This window comes from Suncus etruscus, chromosome 14 (assembly GCF_024139225.1).
Source record: "Suncus etruscus isolate mSunEtr1 chromosome 14, mSunEtr1.pri.cur, whole genome shotgun sequence".
In the NCBI taxonomy this organism is placed as follows: domain Eukaryota; kingdom Metazoa; phylum Chordata; class Mammalia; order Eulipotyphla; family Soricidae; genus Suncus; species Suncus etruscus.
In genome coordinates this window covers 97,628,267-97,649,236 of record NC_064861.1, presented here as the reverse complement: position 1 = coordinate 97,649,236, position 20,970 = coordinate 97,628,267, and the positions used below count along the sequence as shown (strand labels likewise).

Below are 20,970 nucleotides of genomic sequence, written 5' to 3'. Positions count from 1 at the left end.
TGCTGCCTCTACGCTCAGGGATCACTCCTGATAGGCTTGAGGGACTCTATGGGATGCCACGTACAAGGCAAATTTCTCCCCTCTGTGCTATCACTTTGGCCCCCCAAAAAGTGTTTTAAGGCTCCCTTTTGGCCAAGGGGGTGAGCTGGGACAGTATTTCCAGGGACAGGTTATGTCTAAAACCCAGAGAGTCCATTCACATTTTCCCCAGGGGAAGAAGTTGTGACAGATGGTGGACCCCTCAGGGAGTGGGCCGGGGTGCTCCTTGGCACAGCACCCTAAAATCAGGCAGACTAACCATGGCGACTCTCCGCAGTGCCTGTGCGGGTGTAGTAGGCTGGTAGACCTTTGAGCCTCTCTCCTCTGTCCACCAGGCCCTGTCGCTGGTGGTGTTGTGCCTTAGTTGGGTTTCTCACTGGAGTCACTCCCTTTCATTCTGGCTCCTGCGCACAGTCAAGGAGCAGGTGGTGCCCACACGCATGCTTGCTGGAGATAGGTGGGGCAGGATGGGGAGGCACAAGCATGTGCACAAGGCCTAGATTTTGTGTGTGTGTGTGTGTGTGTGTGTGTGTGTGTGTGTGTGTGTCTGGGGAGTCTAGAGTGAGGCAGGGGCTGCCAGTGGGACTTGTCACCCCCACCTGCAACCAGACCCCACGGGGTGCCCTTCTGTACCTTGTGTGGGGGAGTGTGGCTGTGCTGAGTGCTGCAGCCGACTCGGGGAGACCTTGCTCATCTTTTGACAGGTGCTTAGACAGGGAGCAACTACCATCAGCCACCAAGCACCAGCCAGTCCTGCTGCAAACCTGTAAGCGAGGGTCCATGTGCCTTTCTGACAGTCACACACTCATGCAGACATAAAGACATATGAACAGCACACATGAACACATGCACACAACAAAACCATACGTGTGTGCACACACAAACATGTAATGAAACAAACACAGGGCTGGAGAGATAGCATGGAGGTAGGGCTTTTGCCTTGCATGTAGAAGGATGGCGGTTCGCATCCCGGCATCCCATATGGTCCCCCGAGCCTGCCAGGGGCAATTTCTGAGCATAGAGCCAGGAGTATCCCCCGAGTGCTGCCGGGTGTGACCCAAAAAGCAAAAACAAAACAAAAACAAAAAAGATCACATGTGAACATACAGATACATTAACACACATGAGGGAACGTATGCATACAAGGACCCATACATGCACACAGACACAGAAACACACGCACACATTTGGTCACATACACAGGGCACTTCTGGGAACATAAACTTTCTCATTAGTAGGTGCACTGGGGGGAGACAATCTCTGATCCCAGAGAAGATTCCCCCAGCACTGCACACTGCAGACACATACTGGCCCTGGAAGAGCCTGCTGGTATTTTTGTGTTGTTTTGGTTCTGCTTGGGGTTTCATGGGTTGCCTGGAACTGAACCCGGATAGGACTTCTGCAAGGCTGGCATCCTTGCCCTGTCCAGTGAGGGCCAGTGGCTGGCATGGGTCAGCAGAGCCCCAGTGGGAGTCAGTCCCAGAAATGTTTTCTGTCTTGTTGGAGGTGAAAGAGCATCATTTACACAGCACACAGGGGCCAGAGTGATAGCACAGTGGTAGGGCATCTGCCTTTCATATGGCTGACCTGGGACAGACCTGGGTTCAATCCCTGCATCCCATTTGGTCCTCAGCCTGCCAGGAGAGATTTCTGAACGTAGAGCCAGGCGTAACCCCTGAGCACCACTGGGTGTGGCCCCAAAACAAAACAAAACACAAATCACACAGGACTTTTTGGGCTCTGAGAGACAGTGCAGGGGTTTGGCGTTTGCCTCCCAAGTAGCCGACACCAATGTTGCAAATGTTCCCCTCAGCACCATGAGGTGTGGCCCCGAACACAAAGCAAACCAAAATACCCTTTCATTAGTGTTGAGCTAATTTAATCCTTTCTGTATGGAGCAGCACACCTGGCTGTGCTCAGGATCTGTGCTTACTCCCAGATCTGTGCTCAGGGGACTGGGGGGGTGGAGTCGGTTGGTGCCAGGAGTTAATCCTAGGTCACCTGTCCGCCAGGCCAATGCCCAACTCATTGTGCCATCGCTCCATACATATTTGAAATAGAAATATAAGTGGCTACGCTCTTAGCGCTTCTAATAGCAGAACTTTGTGTTTTAGGGGCCCACACGCCGTGGTGCCCAAGGATCACTCCTAACAGAGTTCTGGGGTGCTGAAATGAACACAGGATCAGAGTGGTCAAGGTAAGTGTCTCTGTCCCTGTGTAACTCTCTGGTTCCTTTTTCTGCTTTGTTAAATGCTGCTGAAGGCAGTGAAAAAGCATGATTTTGGGCCCGGAGAGAGAGCACAGCGGCGTTTGCCTTGCAAGCAGCCAATCCAGGACCAAAGGTGGTTGGTTCGAATCCCGGTGTCCCATATGGTCCCCCGTGCCTGCCAGGAGCTATTTCTGAGCAGACAGCCAGGAGTAACCCCTGAGCACCGCCGGGTGTGGCCCAAACACCAAAAAAAAAAAAAAAAAAAAAAAAAGAAAAAGCTTGATTTTGGGGTGAAGGCAGAGTTGATAAGACACTTGGTGCGGGGCAGCAGCCTAATTCTCAGCAGAGGCCCCGAAATCAGCCTCTGGCACACTGGGAAGTCCAGCTAGTTTGTTTTTCTCCTTTTCGGTGATCAGGTTTTACTCCTGGCTTTGCACTCAGAGATCAAATGCGTGAGAGGATCAACTCTGAAGTGCCTGGGGACCATCCGGTGCAGGAATTGAATCTGAGTTGCTACAGGTCAGGTTCCTTCCCCCCACTGTGATCTTTTGGCCACTTGCCCCTCCCCACACCCAGTCTGGGGAGCCCCTTGTTCTCCTCCTCCTTACCCTAATTGGGGGGGAGGTAGTTAGACTCCTCACCTAGGAGCTTCTTAATTTATTCCCATTAGACAGGCCTTCGAGAAAGGAAAGCCAGGGCTTTGTCTGCTCCTGGGGTATGTCTGGGGCTGAAACAACAGATTACTTGGAGGTGACATTCAGTGACTCCTGAATGGGAAGTCCCTTTTGATCTGTTAGGGTGGGAAGTCCCTTTTGACCTGTTAGGGCACATAACTGGCACTGAAAGTGTCCCTGAAAATGTGGAGAATACTGTGCTGGCTTCAGACAGCCCCGTCTGACTTCTGGGATTATATTTAGGCATTTAGGAGGGTAGTTAGTGTCCGACCACTGAGTGGTGTAAGGGCGGAGTCTGTTGGGGTCAAGGGGAACAGCTCGGGGCTGAGGCTGTATGCTATATGCCAGATATTTAGAGATGAGTGAGTGAATGTATTAATTTATAGGCACCAAGAGATCTATACCCACAAAGATGCACGTGCATGGTGTAGACATAGAACAAATACACTGTTACATTTGCATGCATGATGTACACATAAAATACCTTATTACATTTACATACATGGTGTATACATAAAATAAATACAGTGCTACATGCATTTGTAGATTCACTGCATCTACAGATACGGATATTGTATATAAATAAAATAGATCAAATGAATACATAGGCTGAGAGATATTACAGGAGCTAAGGTGCTTGTCTAGCACACTGCTGAGCTGAGTTTGATCTTCTGTGCTCCATATGGTTCCATGAGCCCCACTAGGAGTGGTCTGTGAGTGCAGAGCCAAGAGTCCACTCTGGGCATCACTGGGTGTGGCTCCCTTGGTCTCCCTACCAAAATTTAAAAAATAGACATTTGCAGGGTTCCAGCTGGGTGAGGCTCTATGAGTTGAGAAATGGAGGTAGATTATTTTTAAGAAGTTGGGGTGAGGGGTCTGGAGCAGTAGTACAGCAGGGGGTCACTTGTCTTGCATGTGTCCAACCAGGATTCGATCACCTGCATCAGCATCCAGTAGGGTCCCCCAAGCCTGCCAGGAATGATTTCTGAGTGCATTCCCCTTGCATTTCCAGTTCTTATTTTGTTCTCTTGGCGCTTGGGAGTTCCACTTGCAGATGTGAATGAAGGGAGAAGGGTCCCTCCAGAAGGCATCCAGAAAAAATGTGGGCCTGAGAAACCTGACACCCTCTTCCCAAGAATCTGAAAGATGGTACTGGAGTCAGGGCATCCCGGCTCAGGGGTCAGGTTCACAAGATCCTTTTGGCCCCATGGATGGCCTGCACAAAGGGCTATGGCAGACCAGACAGGAGCAGCATGCAGGACCAGTGGTCTGGAGCCCCCGTCCCCCAGACCTCCCTAGGGAACCCCCAAAGAACTCCTTAGTGCCTGGGCGTGGCTCACAAGGTTGAGCAGTTTGTTTTTGTTTTTTTGTTTTTGGGCCACACCCTGTGACTCTCAGGGGTTACTCCTAGCTATGCGCTCAGAAGTTGCTCCTGGCTTCTTGGGGGACCATATGGGACGCCGGGGGATCGAACCGCGGTCCGTCCTAGGCTAGCGCAGGCAAGGCAGGCACCTTACCTCCAGCGCCACCGCCCGGCCCCAGGTTGAGCAGTTTGTTCTAGTGCTGTCCTAGCCCCTTCTCAAGGTGCTGGGAACTAGCCTAACTCACAGAGCCCATAGAACCTTACTCAAGCTCTAAATTCTCCAGGATTTGGTGTGGCCTCCAAACCAAATCAATTAAGAATAAAGGGGACAGAGTAATAGGAAAGTGGGGAGAGTGTTTGACTCGCATGCACCCTACCAGGGTTCGATCCTTGTCATCCCATGTGGTCCCTCAAGCACTGCAAGGAGTAACCCCTGAGCACTGCCAGGTTGGCCCAAAATTGACCTCTTTCCAAAAAAAAATTTTTTTTTGTGCCACATCCAGCAATGTTCAGTGCTTACTGCCAGCTCTGTGCTCAGAGTTCACTCCTACTGGGGCTCAGAGTATGAACTGTATGCTGGGGATCAAACCCATGCCTAATACATGCAAAGCCCGTGCTCAGCCTGCTTAGCTCCTCCCAACCCAGGACCCTGGGCCTTAATTTTATGTTTCTGTTTGAATCCAGGTCAGCCATGTGCAAGGCAAGCATCTAACCCACTGATAAGAGATTTTAAGTATTTTATGCATGGAGGCCGGAGTGATATTAGAGCAGGTAAGGAGCTAGCTCACCTTGCATGTGGCCAACCCAATTTCAGGTGTAACCCCAAACAAAAAGACACCTCACAGAAAACTGCTTTTGACCAGAACCCCATTGAGTACTAAGGGGTGGTGCATGACAATGGTTCGAACACCCAGTGAGTATACAACCTGCCAGCCTCTGATGTTCACCTCCACCTAGGCACAGAACTGAGCCACTCAATGCCTGCTTCCAGAAATAGCCATGGGCCACAGCAGCACACCCACAAACCCTGTTTCCCCCCTTTCCCAGACTCCGAAGATGGGATTAATGATGCACACTTGTTGTTAGCATCCCTGGAATTTCTAGGGAGCACCAAGAGAGAGGTGTCTTTTGTTGGGTTGGGCAGATTTAGAGAAAGGTCCAATGGCCACCAAGGGAAGAGGGTTGGTTACCAGGGGAACCAAACAATTGATTAGAGAGAACTTTTAAGACCACCCCTGGCTCCAAGGAGGGGCTCGAGATCCGTCACAACCACCAACCAATCAAGCTTATGTGTTAATCACCCCCACCCCCAATCATAGGGGGTTGGGAGTCCTTCCAGGCTGGACCAAAGGAGCAGGAGCAGACAAGAACTTCCCCGGCTCTTCAGGGCTGCTTCCCTTTTCCAATACAGCTGGGCCTGGTGAGTATGCCCCCGCCCCAACAGCCCCTGTGGCCATGATCCATCCAAGGCCAGGGATGCTGGTCACCATGGTATCCCCAAGATCGCTGAAGATGCGGGTTGGGTCGGGGACAACTGTAGAGTGGAGCCCCCGGTGAGTGCACCCCGGGACTGAGGCAGTAGCCAGTTGTTGTGAGGGCTGACCCCCAGGGGCCCCCCCAATACTCCCGATGGTGTTGAGAACAGCGGGGTGGTGGGGAGAAAGCCAGGCACTGGCATTGGGGGATCACAACCATGTACGCACATTCGCAACGTCAATGCACGCACACATACACAAGACATGAACACGCAAACACATCCACAGTCGCGCAGTTACACACATACACGCACTCACACCGACACGCGTGTGTTGCAAGCGGCGCCCTACAAACGATTCACGTGGTGGCAAACGCAAACTCGCCACCCACCAGGACACCGGTGCCACGGACGGCGCTTGCACGTGTGGGACAGTGTAGACGGCGGCAATTTAACCGGGTGCGATCAGGAATGCTCATGCAAGAGGGGAAAAAGGCAAAATGAGGTGCAGGAATGAGCCACTGGTTCTCTTTCCAGTAGTGATCAGCCCCCCAAATTACTGGCCTAAAGATAAACGTGGGGACAGCCTTCGGGGGGACCCCGGCGTCAGGCCTCTCCCGGGGAGACGCTCACACCTGCGTCTGCGTCGCCGGCAGGCTCCGCAGCCCGAGGAAATAAAGCTGCGCCACAGCCGTGTCCGCGATCGCCCCGCCCCTGCTCCCCCAAACCAGGCCCGCGGGGGACGGCGGGGACCCGGGGTCGCCTTGGCGGCGGTTGCCATGGAGCGGCTGGCTCCGCGCTCCGACGCCCCCGCAGCCTCGGACACGCTCTGCGCGCGCGCAGGATCGCAGTGGATTCTGGGAAGTGTAGTCCTTGGGGGGAGAGAGACCCAGACTGCCGCCACTGCGCACGCGCGCCCCTCTCGGGTTCGCCGGGTGTGCGAAGCGCGCGTGCGCGGGGCGGGGCACCGCCTGGGAAGCCCGGGGCGTGCCGCGGCGGGAGGGGCGGGGCCTGGGCGTCCGGCGCGCTGCGCAGGCGCGGAGCGGACTGGGCCGCTGTCACCCTGGACGCCGCGGCCGGGCAGCGCGGGCGGACGGAGGGCGTGGGTGGGTGTCGGGCTGGCCGTGTGGCGCCGCCGAGATGCGGGGTGGGTGCGGCCCGGCGCGGGAGGGCGTGACGGGAGTGCCGGCGGGCGTGCTCGGGGCGCGGGCTGCTGTGGGAGACGGGATGCTTCTGGGGTGCATTCCGTGGGGGACAGGGGAGTTGGAGGTGCACATCTGTGGGGGACAGTGACGCCGCGGGCGTCAGCACGTGTGGGGAGGCGTGGGGCGCGGGGGCGGGTGCAACGGGCGCTTCGGGGTGCGGGTAGAGTGGGGCTGTCGGTGTGCAGGGCTAGGCCGGGCGGGGTGTGGCTGGGGCCCGCCCTTCGATGCTGCCCAGGGGTCCCGGGCTCACACTGGCGCCCCATCCGTGTCTGTGCCCCACCCGCAGGTGGGCTTGAGCAGTCCGGCCATCGTCTTAGCATTCCCTATCACCACCATCGTCTTAGCATTCCCTATCACCACCGTCGAGGCAGAAGGCAGAGTTCTCCCGGCACTGGAGTTGGGGCTCCGAGCCCAGGATGAGGCTTGGGCTTGCACGGTGGCCAGCAGAGGGCAGCGCCTAGTGTGTGGAAGCAGAGGGGCCCCTGTGCGAGGATTTCGGGACTTGGGGAGCCGGAGCTAGGGGCCTTCAGCCTCAGCGCCGGCCAGTTCCCTACGCTGTAGGGTGCATTGCTCCGTTCCCAGTATTCGGCTACCAGAACCCCATGGCACCCATCTCCCCATTAGCGACGAGGAGACGGGCCCAGGAGGAAGGTGCCATCACCTCAGCCATCCAGAAAACCATTGGTGAAGGGACCGCGGCGAGGTGGCCCTTGGGCTTCCAGGCTCAAAGGTAGAGGAGAGTGCAGGGCAGGAGAAAGGGCAAGAGGGCGAGTGTCCGCCTGGCCTAAAAGGTCCCTGCAGAGGGCCTCTGAGGCGGGCATGATGCAGCGGTCAGGTCCTGCCCTTCGGCACTTGATCTAGTAGCAGTTGGTGACTCAGCTTCCACACACTGCCAGGGGTACCTTGGCAGGTGAAGCAGGATAGAGGGACTTCAGATAGTAGAATCACCCCCAGGGATCCTTCTCCACAGTGGAAACCGTCTGAGAAGTCTCTCGAATTGAGGGACAAACCAGAGAGCTCTCGCCCCACTGCCAGGTTTAGGCATAGGGCAGGGTCTCATCCAAAGCCACCACTAACACCTCCTTGGAAATGAAAATATTAGTCCAGATTCAGCTCCCAGAAGTTTTTAACCGGGTCTGGCCTGGGTGAGAGCCTTCAGTATTTCATTTTATTCATTGCTTTTGGTGTCATATCTGGTAGTATTCAGCTTATTCCTGGTTCTACACTCAGGGATCATTTCTGGAGGAGTTCAGGGAATGTATAAGGTTCCAGGGATTGAACCCAGGTTGGTGGCATACAAGGCAAGCATTGTAGCTGCTGTAGTATTGCTTCAGTCCCTATTACATTTTTGTTTGTTTGGGTTACATCCGGCGGCGCTCAGGGGTTACTCCTGGCTCTGCGCTCAGAAATCACTCCTGGCAGGCATGGGGGTGGGGGCATATGGCAAGCAGGATTCGAACCACCATCCATCCTGGATCGGCTGCGTGCAAAGCAAACACCCTACCTACCGCTGTGCTATCTCTCGGGCCTATTAAAGTATTTTTAATGAAGGCAGGGGCATTTTGCTTGTTTGTTTTGGGGGTCACACCCTGCAGCGTTCAAGGCTACTCCTGGCTCTACACTCAGAAATAGCCCCCGGCAGGCTCGGGGGACCATATGGGATGATGGGATTCGAACCACTGTCCTTCTGCATGCAAGGCAAACGCCTTATCTACATGCTATCTCTTCGGCTCCATGGGACTTTTTTTTTTTTAAAGGCAGGGGCATTTTTAATATGTAGTTCTGTTTCACACTTAGATGCTGCACAATTATATTGTACATCATTGGCAAAGGAAAAGGTTTTTTCTTATTACTGACATTTATTGTGCTAATTGCCTTATGGAAGTGCCCTGGAATTGAACACAGTATGTCTTCCAGGCGTACCTGTAATTGGCAGAGGCAAGCAAAGTGATCTAATGGTCAACCACTGTTCGTTCTTCCCTGCCAAGCTGAACTACTTAGAAAAGTCACTGAGTTGAGGAGTAGCACTGAATAGGACTCGGGCTGAAGTGTGTGGCCAAGCACAGACAGCTGTGAGAAACGGCAAGTCATGGAAGGAATTGGAGTGAGAAAGCTACGCCTTGTACTTACCTGGTAAATAATTTTAAACATGACTTTGGCTGGGGCCAGAGCTATAGCCCAGCAGGTAGGGCTCTTGCCTTGCATACGGTTGACCCGGATTAAATCCCTGGCATCCCATATTGTCCCCTGAGTTCACCAGGAGTGATTCCTGAGTACAGAGCCAGGAGTAATTCCTGAGCACCACCAGGTGTGGCACTCCACCCCACCCCCCAAAAAGAAACCACACAAGCTAACAAACACAAAAACATGACTTTGGGTTTCTGTTGTGTTTTATTTTTTAGGCTATACTCAGTAGTACTAGGGGCCTACTTTTAGCACAGTGCTGAAGGGTGCTGCTGATGCTGCTTGGGGGACCAAGTGTCAGGGATTGAAGCTGGCAGGCAAAGCATATACACTTGTCCTTTGAGCTCAAACTCCATTGCCCTTAAAACAATGTAAATGACACTGGTGAAGCCAGATTTCAAGATGTAGAAGTCGCTGGTAAGGTTGGATCCCAGGTGAGTAGAGTACTCTACCAAGAAGCATCCACCAACCACTTCAGGAGAGTATCTCAGTTTATTTTGGGTGGGAAAAGGATATTTCTTTTTTTGGGGGGTCACACACAGCAGGGCCTCACCTGGCAGCGCTCAGGGGTCACTCCTGGCTCCAGGCTCAAAATTCGCTCCTGGCAGGCTCAGGGGACCATATGGGATGCTGGGATTTGAACCACCAACTTTTTGCACGCAAGGCAAACGCCTTACCTCCAGGCTCTCTCTCCAGCCCGGGAAAGAGGATATTTCTATTAGGAGAGTAGGAAGTGGACTCTGTCAGCCAATCAGGTAGGATGTGAGAGGGAATTAAATAGGGTGTGTGCTTCTGTGTTTAGGGAAAACAGGGATTAGGGAAAGCAGGAGTGTTAAAACAGGGTGGGTGCTTAAGATAATTAGCTACAACATGGTTTTTTTTTGTTTGTTTGTTTTGTTTTGTTTAGTTTTGTTTTGTTTTTGGGCCACACCCGGTAACACTCAGGGGTTACTCCTGGCTATACGCTCAGAAGTTGCTCCTGGCTTGGGGGACCATATGGGACACCGGGGGATCGAACCGCGGTCCGTCCAAGGCTAGCACAGGCAAGGTAGGCACCTTACCTTTAGCGCCACCGCCCGGCCCCTCTACAACATGGTTTTATAATTTAACAAATTTATTATAATGTGGAGGCAAAGGTAACAGAGTTGCAAAGGCAATAGAAGCAACCACCAGAGTTTTCTGTGGTAAAGTGGCTTCTTTGTGAGGTGTTTCCTACTGTGTGAATATATTGGTCACATTTGATCATTCCCTTGCAAAGAGAGCTTCGTGCTGAGGGCAGGACTGGAGGCTGGCACTGGTGTGGCCTGGCATAGATCACCATTGTCCTGCCCCTCCTTGAGGAACAGGGCCCAGAGCCCTCCTCCACCACCAGATAGTCCAAGAGAGACCCCTGTCTCAGAACCCTCATTTCTCCAAATCTACAAGTACCTTTGTCCTGGGAGGTCTTCAGGACATGGGTCCTACTGCATGAGTCCAATTGTGGTCGCCTGTCCCATTTTTTTTCCTGGCCAGGTCAGGTTGCAGGTAATCCCTGACATCTAATCTTTGTGGGGTGCAGGTATTGACCACAGGGAGAAACCAGAGAGCTCTCGCCCCACTGCCAGGTTTAGGCATAGGGCAGGGTCTCATCCAAAGCCACCACTAACACCTCCTTGGAAATGAAAATATTAGTCCAGATTCAGCTCCCAGAAGTTTTTAACCGGGTCTGGCCTGGGTGAGAGCCTTCAGTATTTCATTTTATTCATTGCTTTTGGTGTCATATCTGGTAGTATTCAGCTTATTCCTGGTTCTACACTCAGGGATCATTTCTGGAGGAGTTCAGGGAATGTATAAGGTTCCAGGGATTGAACCCAGGTTGGTGGCATACAAGGCAAGCATTGTAGCTGCTGTAGTATTGCTTCAGTCCCTATTACATTTTTGTTTGTTTGGGTTACAATTTAAGATGGAACCAAGGCATCAATTCCTCCCTGCACCCCACCCCACACTGCACAGCGGATCCTCTATTGGGGTTGGCCTGGAAGGGCACCCATGTGTCAGAATTCCCAGAACACCCCCAGATTCTCTAGCACCATGTTCCATGTGGACTTCACTACCCCTCTCACAGTGGCTGTCAGTCCATTGATATTCTCAGTTCATACTAACTGGATGAATGTGTAGCTGCCTGCATGGCTCATGGCCATCTTAGAATAGGTAGCAGATAGTTTGTGCTCTCACTCTGCTGAGCCCAAGAAAGGGCAAGAAAACTGTAGTTGTCTCACCTTGTGCATATGTATGTCCAGGACCACTCAGATCCCCTTGTATCTCACTACTTTTCTTCCCAGCCCTCTATTCCGGTGGACGCTCAGCCAGGAGGAAGGATGCCAGCAACACGAGGGCGATCCAAGGCGAAGGTAAGGAGGAGTCTGCTGCTTTCAGTCTTTCCTCACCATCAAGCCATTTGCTCTCCTGCCTGACAAGACTCAACTGTGGCTCAGTCCCTGACTTCCTCCTCTTACTGTGGAAAGTTGGGGGTGGGGAGGGAAGAAGAACTCCAGTGACCCACGAGGTCACTCAGTGTGCACCTGGCTGTTTGCCTTTTCTTCAGGGTCTCTGTGGGTGCTTGGAGTAGAGCCCATCCCAGGGGATATCCAGACACACTGTATTTTCCAGGTGGCTGTGATGCTGAGAGGGAGTCTCTGTCTCATGCCACAGTTAGCCTCTGACATTACCAGGGGTTTGTGCTTTGTTTCCTCATACATGCCTTTACAACGGGGACACAGAACTGACTTTGAGAGTCTAACATGTGTTCCCGTTGTATGCATTGGAGCTGGTGTAAGAAGGTAGTGAAGCCTGTAATAAGCATGTCTCGTCATGTCACTTGATCAAAGTGCCTCTTTGATTCTGTTTGAATGGAATTTCTCATAACAGAGACTTTACTTGTCTGCGTTCACTGTATTTGTGCACAGGTGGTACTGTAATAAACTTACAAACCTGGCTAATTAAAATAGTAGTCCAGGGGCCGGAGAGATAGCATGGAGGTAAGGCATTTGCCTTGCATGCAGAAGGTCAGTGGTTCAAATCCCAGCATCCCATATGGTCTCCCAAGTCTGCGAGGAGCAATTTCTGAGCATAGAGCCAGGAGTAACCCCTGAACATTGCCGGGTGTGACTCAAAACAACAACAAACAAACAAACAAACAACAATAGTACAGAGATGAGGGTTAGGGGCAGAGAATGTGTCTCGTATGTGTTAGGCCACCCTGGGTTCAATTTGTGGTACACACAGTCAAGTTCACAGACCGTGGGCATATTAGCTGGATCTTCCCTCTGTGTCCTAGGCTAGAGTATAGTTTTTGCCAGTTGTGGCTTTATCTGGACGTCGTTCTCCTCAAAATTCACTGGTTATTGGCAGAATTCAGTTTCTGCTTATGTCTGCCTCGTGGCTTCCTTCTTTCATAAAGGCTTATGGGAGTAGGTTTATTTCCATGCCAGCTCCTAATCTCCCTGAGTTCCCTTTCTGAGATCCTCTTCTGTCACCAGATACATTTTATTTATTTATTTATTTATTTATTTATTTATTTATTTATTTATTTTTGGGTCACACTAGGCAGCACTCAGGTGTTACTCCTGGCTCTGTGCTCAGAAATTGCTCCTGGCAGGCATGGGGGATCATATGGGATGCCAGGATTCAAACCACCATCCATCCTGGATCAGCTGCTTGCAAGACAAATGCCCTACTACTGTGCTATCTCTCTGGCCCCACAAGCTGCACTCTTAAGGGCTTCTGTGATTGAATCCATTGAATTATTTGCATAACCCATTTGTATAACGTGGGACATCTGTCATGCTTTGAAATTAGCTAGTTTTAGCTGACTGCATCTGCTGAAAACCTTTGTCATATGACACATATTTACATGCTTTTTTAGAGAACTAGAGGCTATGAGCATGAGCTAGAAGTCAAACTATTTAGAATGAACCCCAACTTTTTCATTTACTAGATACACTAAATAACATGATCCCCAAGACCTCAATAGGAACATTGCTTTGATCCCCAATCACTGGCTAAGGTGAAGTAGAATAACATTTTAGTAAACAGAACCATATAGATGATTGGTCCCAATAAGCAATAGATATCAACTGTTCCCTTTTTTTGTTTTTGTTTTTGGGTCACACCTGGTGGCACTCAGGATTTACTCCTGGCTTTGCGCTCAGAAATTGCTCCTGGCAGGCATGAGGGACTATATGGGAGGCTGGGATTCGAACCACCGTTTATCTTGGGTCGGCTGCATGCAAGGCAAATGCCCTACCACTGTGCTATCTCTCTGGCCCCCAACTGTTCCTTTTGACCTCAAAACCCCATATATTTCTGGGATATCTGCTATTTTGGGGATACTGGGCTTATGCTCCCCAGGAGTGTGGAAGAACAGGCTCATTTTAAAAGGAAATATTTTCCATTGCAGGCATCAGTGACATTTGGGGATCTGGCCATCTACTTCTCCCAGGAGGAATGGGAGTGGCTGAGTCCCATTCAGAAGAAACTGTATGAAGATGTCATGTTGGAAAACTACCAGAACCTGTTCTCTGTGGGTAAGACGCTCCACAACAACCTACAGCTGGTCCAGCAAGGATGTGGATCCTGGTTTCTGGACAGGAAAACAAGCCACTCCAGAGCTTTCTTGAAATTTAATTCATATACTATTTTTTTTTTTTTTGGTTTTTGGGTCACATCTGGCAGCACTCAGGGGTTACTCCTGGCTTTATGCTCAGAAATCTGCCCCTGGCAGGCTTGGGGGGACCATATGGGTTGCTGGGATTCAAACCACCGTCCTTCTGCCTGAAAGGCAAATGCCTTACCTCCATGCTATCTCTCTGGCCCCTAATTCATATACTATAAGTTGCCCAATAAAGTACATAATTCTGGGATCTTGAGTGTATTTAGAGTGGGGCCATCATTACTACAGACATTTATAGGAGAGTTGCTTTTTTTTTTTTTTTTTTAACTCTTATTTTTTTTGGATTTTGGGTCTTACCCGGCAGTGCTCAGGGGTTACTCCTGGCTCTACGCTCAGAGATCACTCCTGGCAGGCTCGGGGGATCATATGGATGCCGGGATTTGAACCACTGTCCTTCTGCAGGCAAGGCAAATGCCTTACCTCCATACTATCTCTCCGGCCCCTATAGGAGAGGGTTTTTTTGTTTGTTTGTTTTTGTTTTTGTTTGTTTGTTTTTTGAGTCATACCTGGCAGTGCTCAGGGATTACTCCTGGCTCTATGCTCAGAAATCACTCCTGGCAGGCTCGGGGGACCATATGGGATGCCAGGATTCAAATCACCATCCTTCTGCGTGCAAGGCAAACACCCTACCTTCATGCTATCTCTCCGGCCCAGGAGAGTTTTTTTAACCAAAGAAACATAACTCCCGTTAGGAGTCTCCATTGATTTCCTCAGGCCCAATCATCTCTACCCCCAGATTAGGCAATCTACTCTTTGTCTATGAACTTGCCGATTATTGGCATTTAATAGAAATGGAACCTTAGTATAACCCCTGTGTATGTTTTTCCCCAACTAATAGTGTTCTCAGGGGTCTTCTACATGTAGCATTTTTTTTTTGGGTCACACCCGGCAGTGCTCAGGGGTTATTCCTGGCTCCACGCTCAGAAATTGCTCCTGGCAGGCACAGGGGACCATATGGGGCGCCGGGATTCGAACCGATGACCTCCTGCATGAAAGGCAAACGCCTTACCTCCATGCTATCTCTCCAGCCCCCTACATGTAGCATTTTGATACCTTTTTAATGACTGAAGAACCCATATTTATTCACTCTTTGGGCTTTTTTTTTGTTTGTTTTTGTTTTTACATCCGGCAGCGCTCAAGGGTTATTCGTGGCTCCATGCTCAGAAATTGCTTCTAGCAGGCTCGGGAACCATATGGGATGCCGGGATTTGAACCAATGACCTTCTGCATGAAAGGCAAACGCCTTGCCTCCATGCTATCTCTCTGGCCCCTCTTTGGGCTTTTTTCACTACAGATGTGTTTAAATAAATTTCCACATCCAAGTTTTAGCATAGTTCTATATTATTTCTCGGTTCATGCCTAGGAGTAGAACTGGTAGTTACAGGGTACCTATATATAAACCTCTTGAGCACATTCCAATTGATGAGAGAGAATTGAATGTTAAGGATTGAGACTGAAAGACTCAGTGGCAGGGAGTTGCATGTTTGAGCTCTGGTTTAGTTTCTGGCACTCAAAACAATGTAGAAAATTGACTTGACAGGTATGGTAGGTGACGACTAAAGTGATGAGCTGCCAAAGTGACAGATCATTACAGGGACTAACTGTCATGTTGGGATTGGGTGGCAAAGGGAAGAACCTGGGACTCCAGTCCGTAGGGGATGGAACGCAGTCTTCTGAGATAGGAGTGAATATAGTTACTGGCTTTTTTTTTTTTTTTTTTGGTTTTTGGTTCACACCTAGTGGTGTCAGGTGTTACTCCTGGCTGTCTGCTCAGAAATAGCTCCTGGCAGGCACAGGGGACCATATGGGACACCGGGATTCGAACCAACCACCTTTGGTCCTGGATTGGCTGCTTGCAAGGCAAACGCCGCTGTGCTATCTCTCCGGGCCCAGTACCTGGCTTTTTATACTGAAAGACAGCAACTTGATCATTAATCTCAGAAATTAACTTCTATTTCCAGGAAAATAGTTCACTTTGTAGACTTTGAGATGTTATCACTGCTCATTTCTATTCTCTAACCCTTTGTGATACACAAACTTCTTTCCATTGACACAGAGCTGGACTCTGACATCAGGTGCCCCCATCAGATCCAATTCTAATGTTTTTTCCATGTGCAGGACTTGTTTCTCGAAGGCCAAATGTGATTACTTTACTGGAGAAGGGGAAGGCGCCATGGATGGCAGAGCCATTGAGAAGAAACAGGGGCTCAGGTGAGTGACAGAAACTCGGGCTCAGTAAAGAATCTATGTAAAGGTAGAAGCAGAATGTGTGAGAGGTGAATCTGTGAGAGGGTAAATCCCTCTGTTTTGACATTTTACAATCATTTTTCTTGCATGGTTTGAGGAGTTGTATGTAATTATTTTTATTCCTGTGAGTGAACTCATTTCTTTTGATTGTTTTGGTGATTTTATCTATAGTTTTCTACAGTTTCAATATGATTTGCCCATGTGTGAGTTTCTTAGTGTATTTGGAACTTGGAGGTGTGATTTGATATCAGTTGTTAATTTAGGAGAAATTCTGTCTTTGCTTCTTTAATTTCTCTCTCATTTCCATTACATATGTAGTTTTCTCCTCTTTCTCAGTTTCTATGTTTTCAGTCTTTGCTCTCCTTGTTTTTCAGTTTTCAAGAAATATATGGAAAATTGTTTTGTTCTTTCTTTGCCTGTCATGTCATCTAACTAGCGCATAAAAGGCATTTTTCATTGACATCACAGTATATGAAAATTTATTTTGGGTTTTCTTTTTTGTTGTTGGTTTGTTTTTGGGCCACACCCAGCAATGCTCAGGGGTTACTCCTGGTTCCTCACTCAAGAATTACTCTAGGGGCCGGGTGGTGGCGCTAAAGGTAAGGTGCCTGCCTTGCCTGCACTAGCCTTGGACGGACCGCGGTTCGATCCCCCGGTGTCCCATATGGTCCCCCAAGCCAGGAGCAACTTCTGAGCGCATAGCCAGGAGTAACCCCTGAGCGTTACCGGGTGTGGCCCAAAAAACCAAAAAAAAAAAAAAGAATTACTCTAGGCAGTGCTCAGGGGACTGTATGAGATGTGGGGGATGGAGTCTGGTTGTCAAAGTGCAAGGCAAGCACCCTCCCTGCTATACTATTACTTGGCCCCAGATTCTGTTTGTTTGTTGTTGTTGTTTTCTGTTAAGTGAGACAGGCTATTGAGGCTGTTGAGAACCAGTTGGAATTGGATTTTTTTTGTGTGTGTGTGGTTTTTGGGTCACACCCGGCAGTGCTCAGAGGTTATTCCTGGCTCCAGGCTCAGAAATTGCTCCTGGCAGGCATGGGGGACCATATGGGGCGCCGGGATTCGAACCGATGACCTCCTGCATGAAAGGCAAATGCCTTACCTCCATGCTATCTCTCCGGCCCCGGAATTGGATATTTTGCTTCTTCAGGTTAGACTTTGCTAGTAGCTGAAACATCGATTTGTATTCTTGCAGTTTTTACTCAAGGCAAACTTGTTAAAAGGCACTGTGAGATCAGTATCTTTTCAGAGTGGTTCTGCTGGCAGCCCTAAACCTTCCACTGATATTTAGTGTGAGGTTTATTTAAGCTCCTGGAACTAAATCTTACAAAATTATGGGTATCCACTGTATGACTACTGCAATTAAGTCTTAGACTTCAGGAAGCCTCCAGAAATTTTTCACTTTAGGTTTCCCTGCCCAGACACAGACTTCCCTTTTGAGTCCTGCTCTTCTGAGCCACAGCTGCATTTTCTTCATCTGTGTGTTTAGTCTTGGGTGGCAATCAGTTTGCCTTATGGCCTCCCGACTCTTATGAAACCAAGAAGAACTGGTGAGCTGATTGCCATTTTATTTATTTATTTATTTATTTATTTATTTATTTATTTATTTATTTATTTATTTATTTTTGTTTTTGGGTCACACCCGGCAGTGCTCAGGGGTTACTCCTGGCTCTATGTTCAGACATCGCCCCTGGCAGGCATAGGGGACCATATGGGATGCTGGGATTCTAACCGCTGTCCTTTTGCCTGAAAGGCAAATGCCTTACCTCCATGCTATCTCTCTGGTCCTCTGATTGCCATTTTAAAAAAGTTTGTTTGGCTTTGTACTTTTTGCAGGATGAAGCAGCAGTATTTAAGCTTATTTCACAAGAAAATGAAATCTAGTTATTATTTTAATAATTTTTTTTTTTTTTTTTGGTTTTTGGGCCACACCCGTTTGATGCTCAGGGGTTACTCCTGGCTATGTGCTCAGAAATCGCCCCTGGCTTGGGGGAACCATATGGGACGCCGGGGGATCGAACCGCGGTCCTTCCTTGGCTAGCGCTTGCAAGGCAGACACCTTACCTCCAGCGCCACCTACCCGGCCCCTATTTTAATAATTTTAAGACTTCTTTTTAAATGTCTAACTCTAGGGCACCAAAGAGATAGTACAGTAGGTAGGGCATTTGTCTTGCAATCAACCAACCTGGGTTTGATCCCCAGCATCAGCCAGAAGTAACCCTAAGCACCGCGGATAGACCCCCTGACTCCCAAATTTTTAATTCTGTTGAAGTATATTTTATGTCATGAAATTCATCTATCTTAAATGTAGAATTAAAAAATAAATTTACCAAAAATTTAGCCATACCACATTCCAGTTTTAGGACATTTTTATAGGCTCAATAAAATCCCTTATGTCCATTTACACTGAACCCCATCCCTACCACCATTAATTTACTTTCTGTATGTGGGTAAATTTACGTTCTGTATGTATTGTTAGTCAACCATTTGGCTTTTTTATACATTTTAATAAAACAACATTCATTTAATGAATAGCCTGCAGAGTTTAATATGACCTATGCTATGAATTTATTCTATAAACAAACTTTTATTCATTTCAGAGTGAAAACTTCCTGTATTCCCAGTTATTAAATATTTATATATTATTAGAGTTATATATATATACTATATTATGTAGTATACACTGAAAAGAGCTGGAGATCAGGGCCACTTATTTAAAGCTGATACAGGGGATTAAGGTACTTGCTTTGCATGTAACTACCCCAGTTCTATCCCCAGAACCACATATGATATTCTTTGAGCAATGCCAAGAGTGATCCCTGAGCACAGAGCTAGGAGGAGTAAGCCTGAGCATGTCTGAATGTGGCCCAACTTCTCTCCCCAGATTGACTGTAAAAAGCTTTTGTGTGTTGGGGCAACAGTACAATGGAGAGGGTGCTTGCCTTGCACATGACTGATATAGATTCAATCCTTGGCATGACATATGATCCCATGAGCACCAACGGAGGGATCCTTGAGTACAGAGCCAAGAGTCATCCCTCAGTACCGCCAGGTGTGGCCCCAAAACAAAACCAAAGTTTTTGTTCTACTTATCATCATCACTATATAATGACTGCATGGAATCTTCATTCTTCAGCACAGGTAAACAAAATTTAATCTGATGTCTTTCAGACTCAGGCTCTAAAGGTGGGACCAAGAAGTTACCTTCAAATCATTGCAGCAAAGATGGGCAAAACATCTGTCAAAAACCAGTTTCTGTACTACAGAAAGTTTCCACGAGAAAGAAAGACTGCAAAAAAAATTCTGTTCAATTAAAACCTAAGAAAGTTCATTCAGGGAAGAAATCTTTAAAATGCAGTGACTGTGGGAAAACATTTAGTAATAGTTTATCTCTTAAACTCCATCAGAATTCTCATACTGAAGAGAAGCTTTATGAATGCAGTAATTGCAGAAAAGCTTTCAGACAGATATCATCCCTAATTATTCATCAGAAAATTCATAGTTTAAGGAAATTTCATGAATGTGATAAATGTGGGAAAAACTTTATTCAAAGAACAACTCTCATTCTACATGGGAAAACTCATAATGGAAGAGAAACTGAGTGTGGGGTGACTTTGAGTCACTCATCTCTTGCTGTACCTCAGAAAATTCATGTGGTTGAGAATGCCCACCATTGTAGAAAATGTGGGAAAGCCTTCACTCATAAGTCATCTTTTTTACTGCATAAGAAAGTTCACAGTAGAAAGAAAACACACAAGTGCAATAAGTGTCGAAAACGCTTCAATAAGAAATCAATACTTGTTAGACATAAAAGATGTCATACTGGAGAGAAAACCCCTGAAAAAGAAAAAGCCTTAAGTCAGAATCTACAGAAGAAAACTCTCCAATTCGAGAATCCTTATAAATGCAGGAAATGTGGGAAATCCTTTAGTAGGATTTCATCCATTGTGCTTCATCAGAGAACTCACATGTCAGAGAAATCCATTAAATGTTATAAATGTAAGACGACCTTCAAGCGACTTTCAACCCTTATTCTACACCTAAGAACTAAAACCTGCAAGAAAGTATATGAATGCAATAAATGTGAGAAGATCTATAATCGATACTCATCCTTTATTCAACATCAGAAAATTCATGCAAGGAAAAAGAAACTGTTTGAATGTAAGGAATGTGGGAAGATGTTTTCTGGAACTGCAAACCTTAAAATACATCAGAACATTCATTCTGAAGAGAAGCCTTTCAAATGCAACAAGTGCAGTAAAGTGTTTGGTCGCCAATCTTTTCTTATTGAGCATCAAAGAATTCATACTGGAGAAAAACCTTATCAGTGTGAGGACTGTGGGAAAGCCTTCAGTCATCGAATATCTCTTACACGACATAAGAGGATTCACACTGAAGACAGACCATATGAATGCGATCAATGTGGGAAGGCCTTCAGCCAGAGTGCACACCTTGCCCAACACGAAAGAATTCATACCGGAGAGAAGCCGTACACATGTAAAACATGTGAGAAGGCCTTTAGTCAACGCACATCCCTTATTCTACATGAAAGAAGTCACACCGGTGAGAAGCCCTATGAATGTAATGAATGTGGAAAGGCATTTAGCAGTGGGTCCGATCTTATCCGGCATCAGCGCAGTCATTCTTCTGAGAAACCCTATGAATGCAGTAAGTGTGGGAAGGCTTATAGCCGGAGCTCTTCCTTGATTCGACATCAGAATTCTCATTCTGAAGAAAAAGCCTAAGGTCACTTTAAATAAATAAAATCAAAGAGTGAGGCTGTAAAAAAAGTTGGTGGCCACAGAAGCATGGAAAATGCAAATTTTAACACTTTGTTAAAATGGGATTGTTTGACAATATG

At 48.2% G+C, this 20,970-nt stretch overlaps 1 protein-coding gene across 3 annotated transcripts; it reads left to right on the top strand.

The window, feature by feature from the left end:
* The first annotated feature begins 5,513 nt into the window (after positions 1 to 5,513).
* ZNF667 (zinc finger protein 667) lies at positions 5,514 to 20,970 on the top strand. 3 transcript variants are annotated; one of them, XM_049787019.1, is made up of 5 exons: positions 5,514 to 5,705; positions 11,470 to 11,538; positions 13,587 to 13,713; positions 15,978 to 16,070; positions 19,281 to 20,970. In XM_049787019.1, exons 2-5 carry the CDS (start codon positions 11,506 to 11,508, stop codon positions 20,852 to 20,854), a joined length of 1,827 nt encoding a protein of 608 aa, XP_049642976.1. In that variant the 5' UTR covers positions 5,514 to 5,705; positions 11,470 to 11,505; the 3' UTR covers positions 20,855 to 20,970. The 3 variants fall into 3 exon arrangements, with proteins under 3 accessions (XP_049642976.1, XP_049642977.1, XP_049642975.1); XM_049787020.1 differs by lacking the exon at positions 5,514 to 5,705 and adding an exon at positions 6,829 to 6,865; XM_049787018.1 differs by lacking the exon at positions 5,514 to 5,705 and having other exon boundaries at positions 10,367 to 11,538.

Excerpts from the sequence above, each read along its gene's own strand:
- ZNF667 (XM_049787018.1), top strand. The coding sequence starts at position 11,416 with ATGTATGTCCAGGACCACTCAGATCCCCTTGTATCTCACTACTTTTCT. Across the intron at positions 11,539-13,586 it reads GAGGGCGATCCAAGGCGAAG|GCATCAGTGACATTTGGGGA; the intron begins GTAAGGAGGAGT and ends TTTCCATTGCAG. Across the intron at positions 16,071-19,280 it reads GAGAAGAAACAGGGGCTCAG|ACTCAGGCTCTAAAGGTGGG; the intron begins GTGAGTGACAGA and ends GATGTCTTTCAG.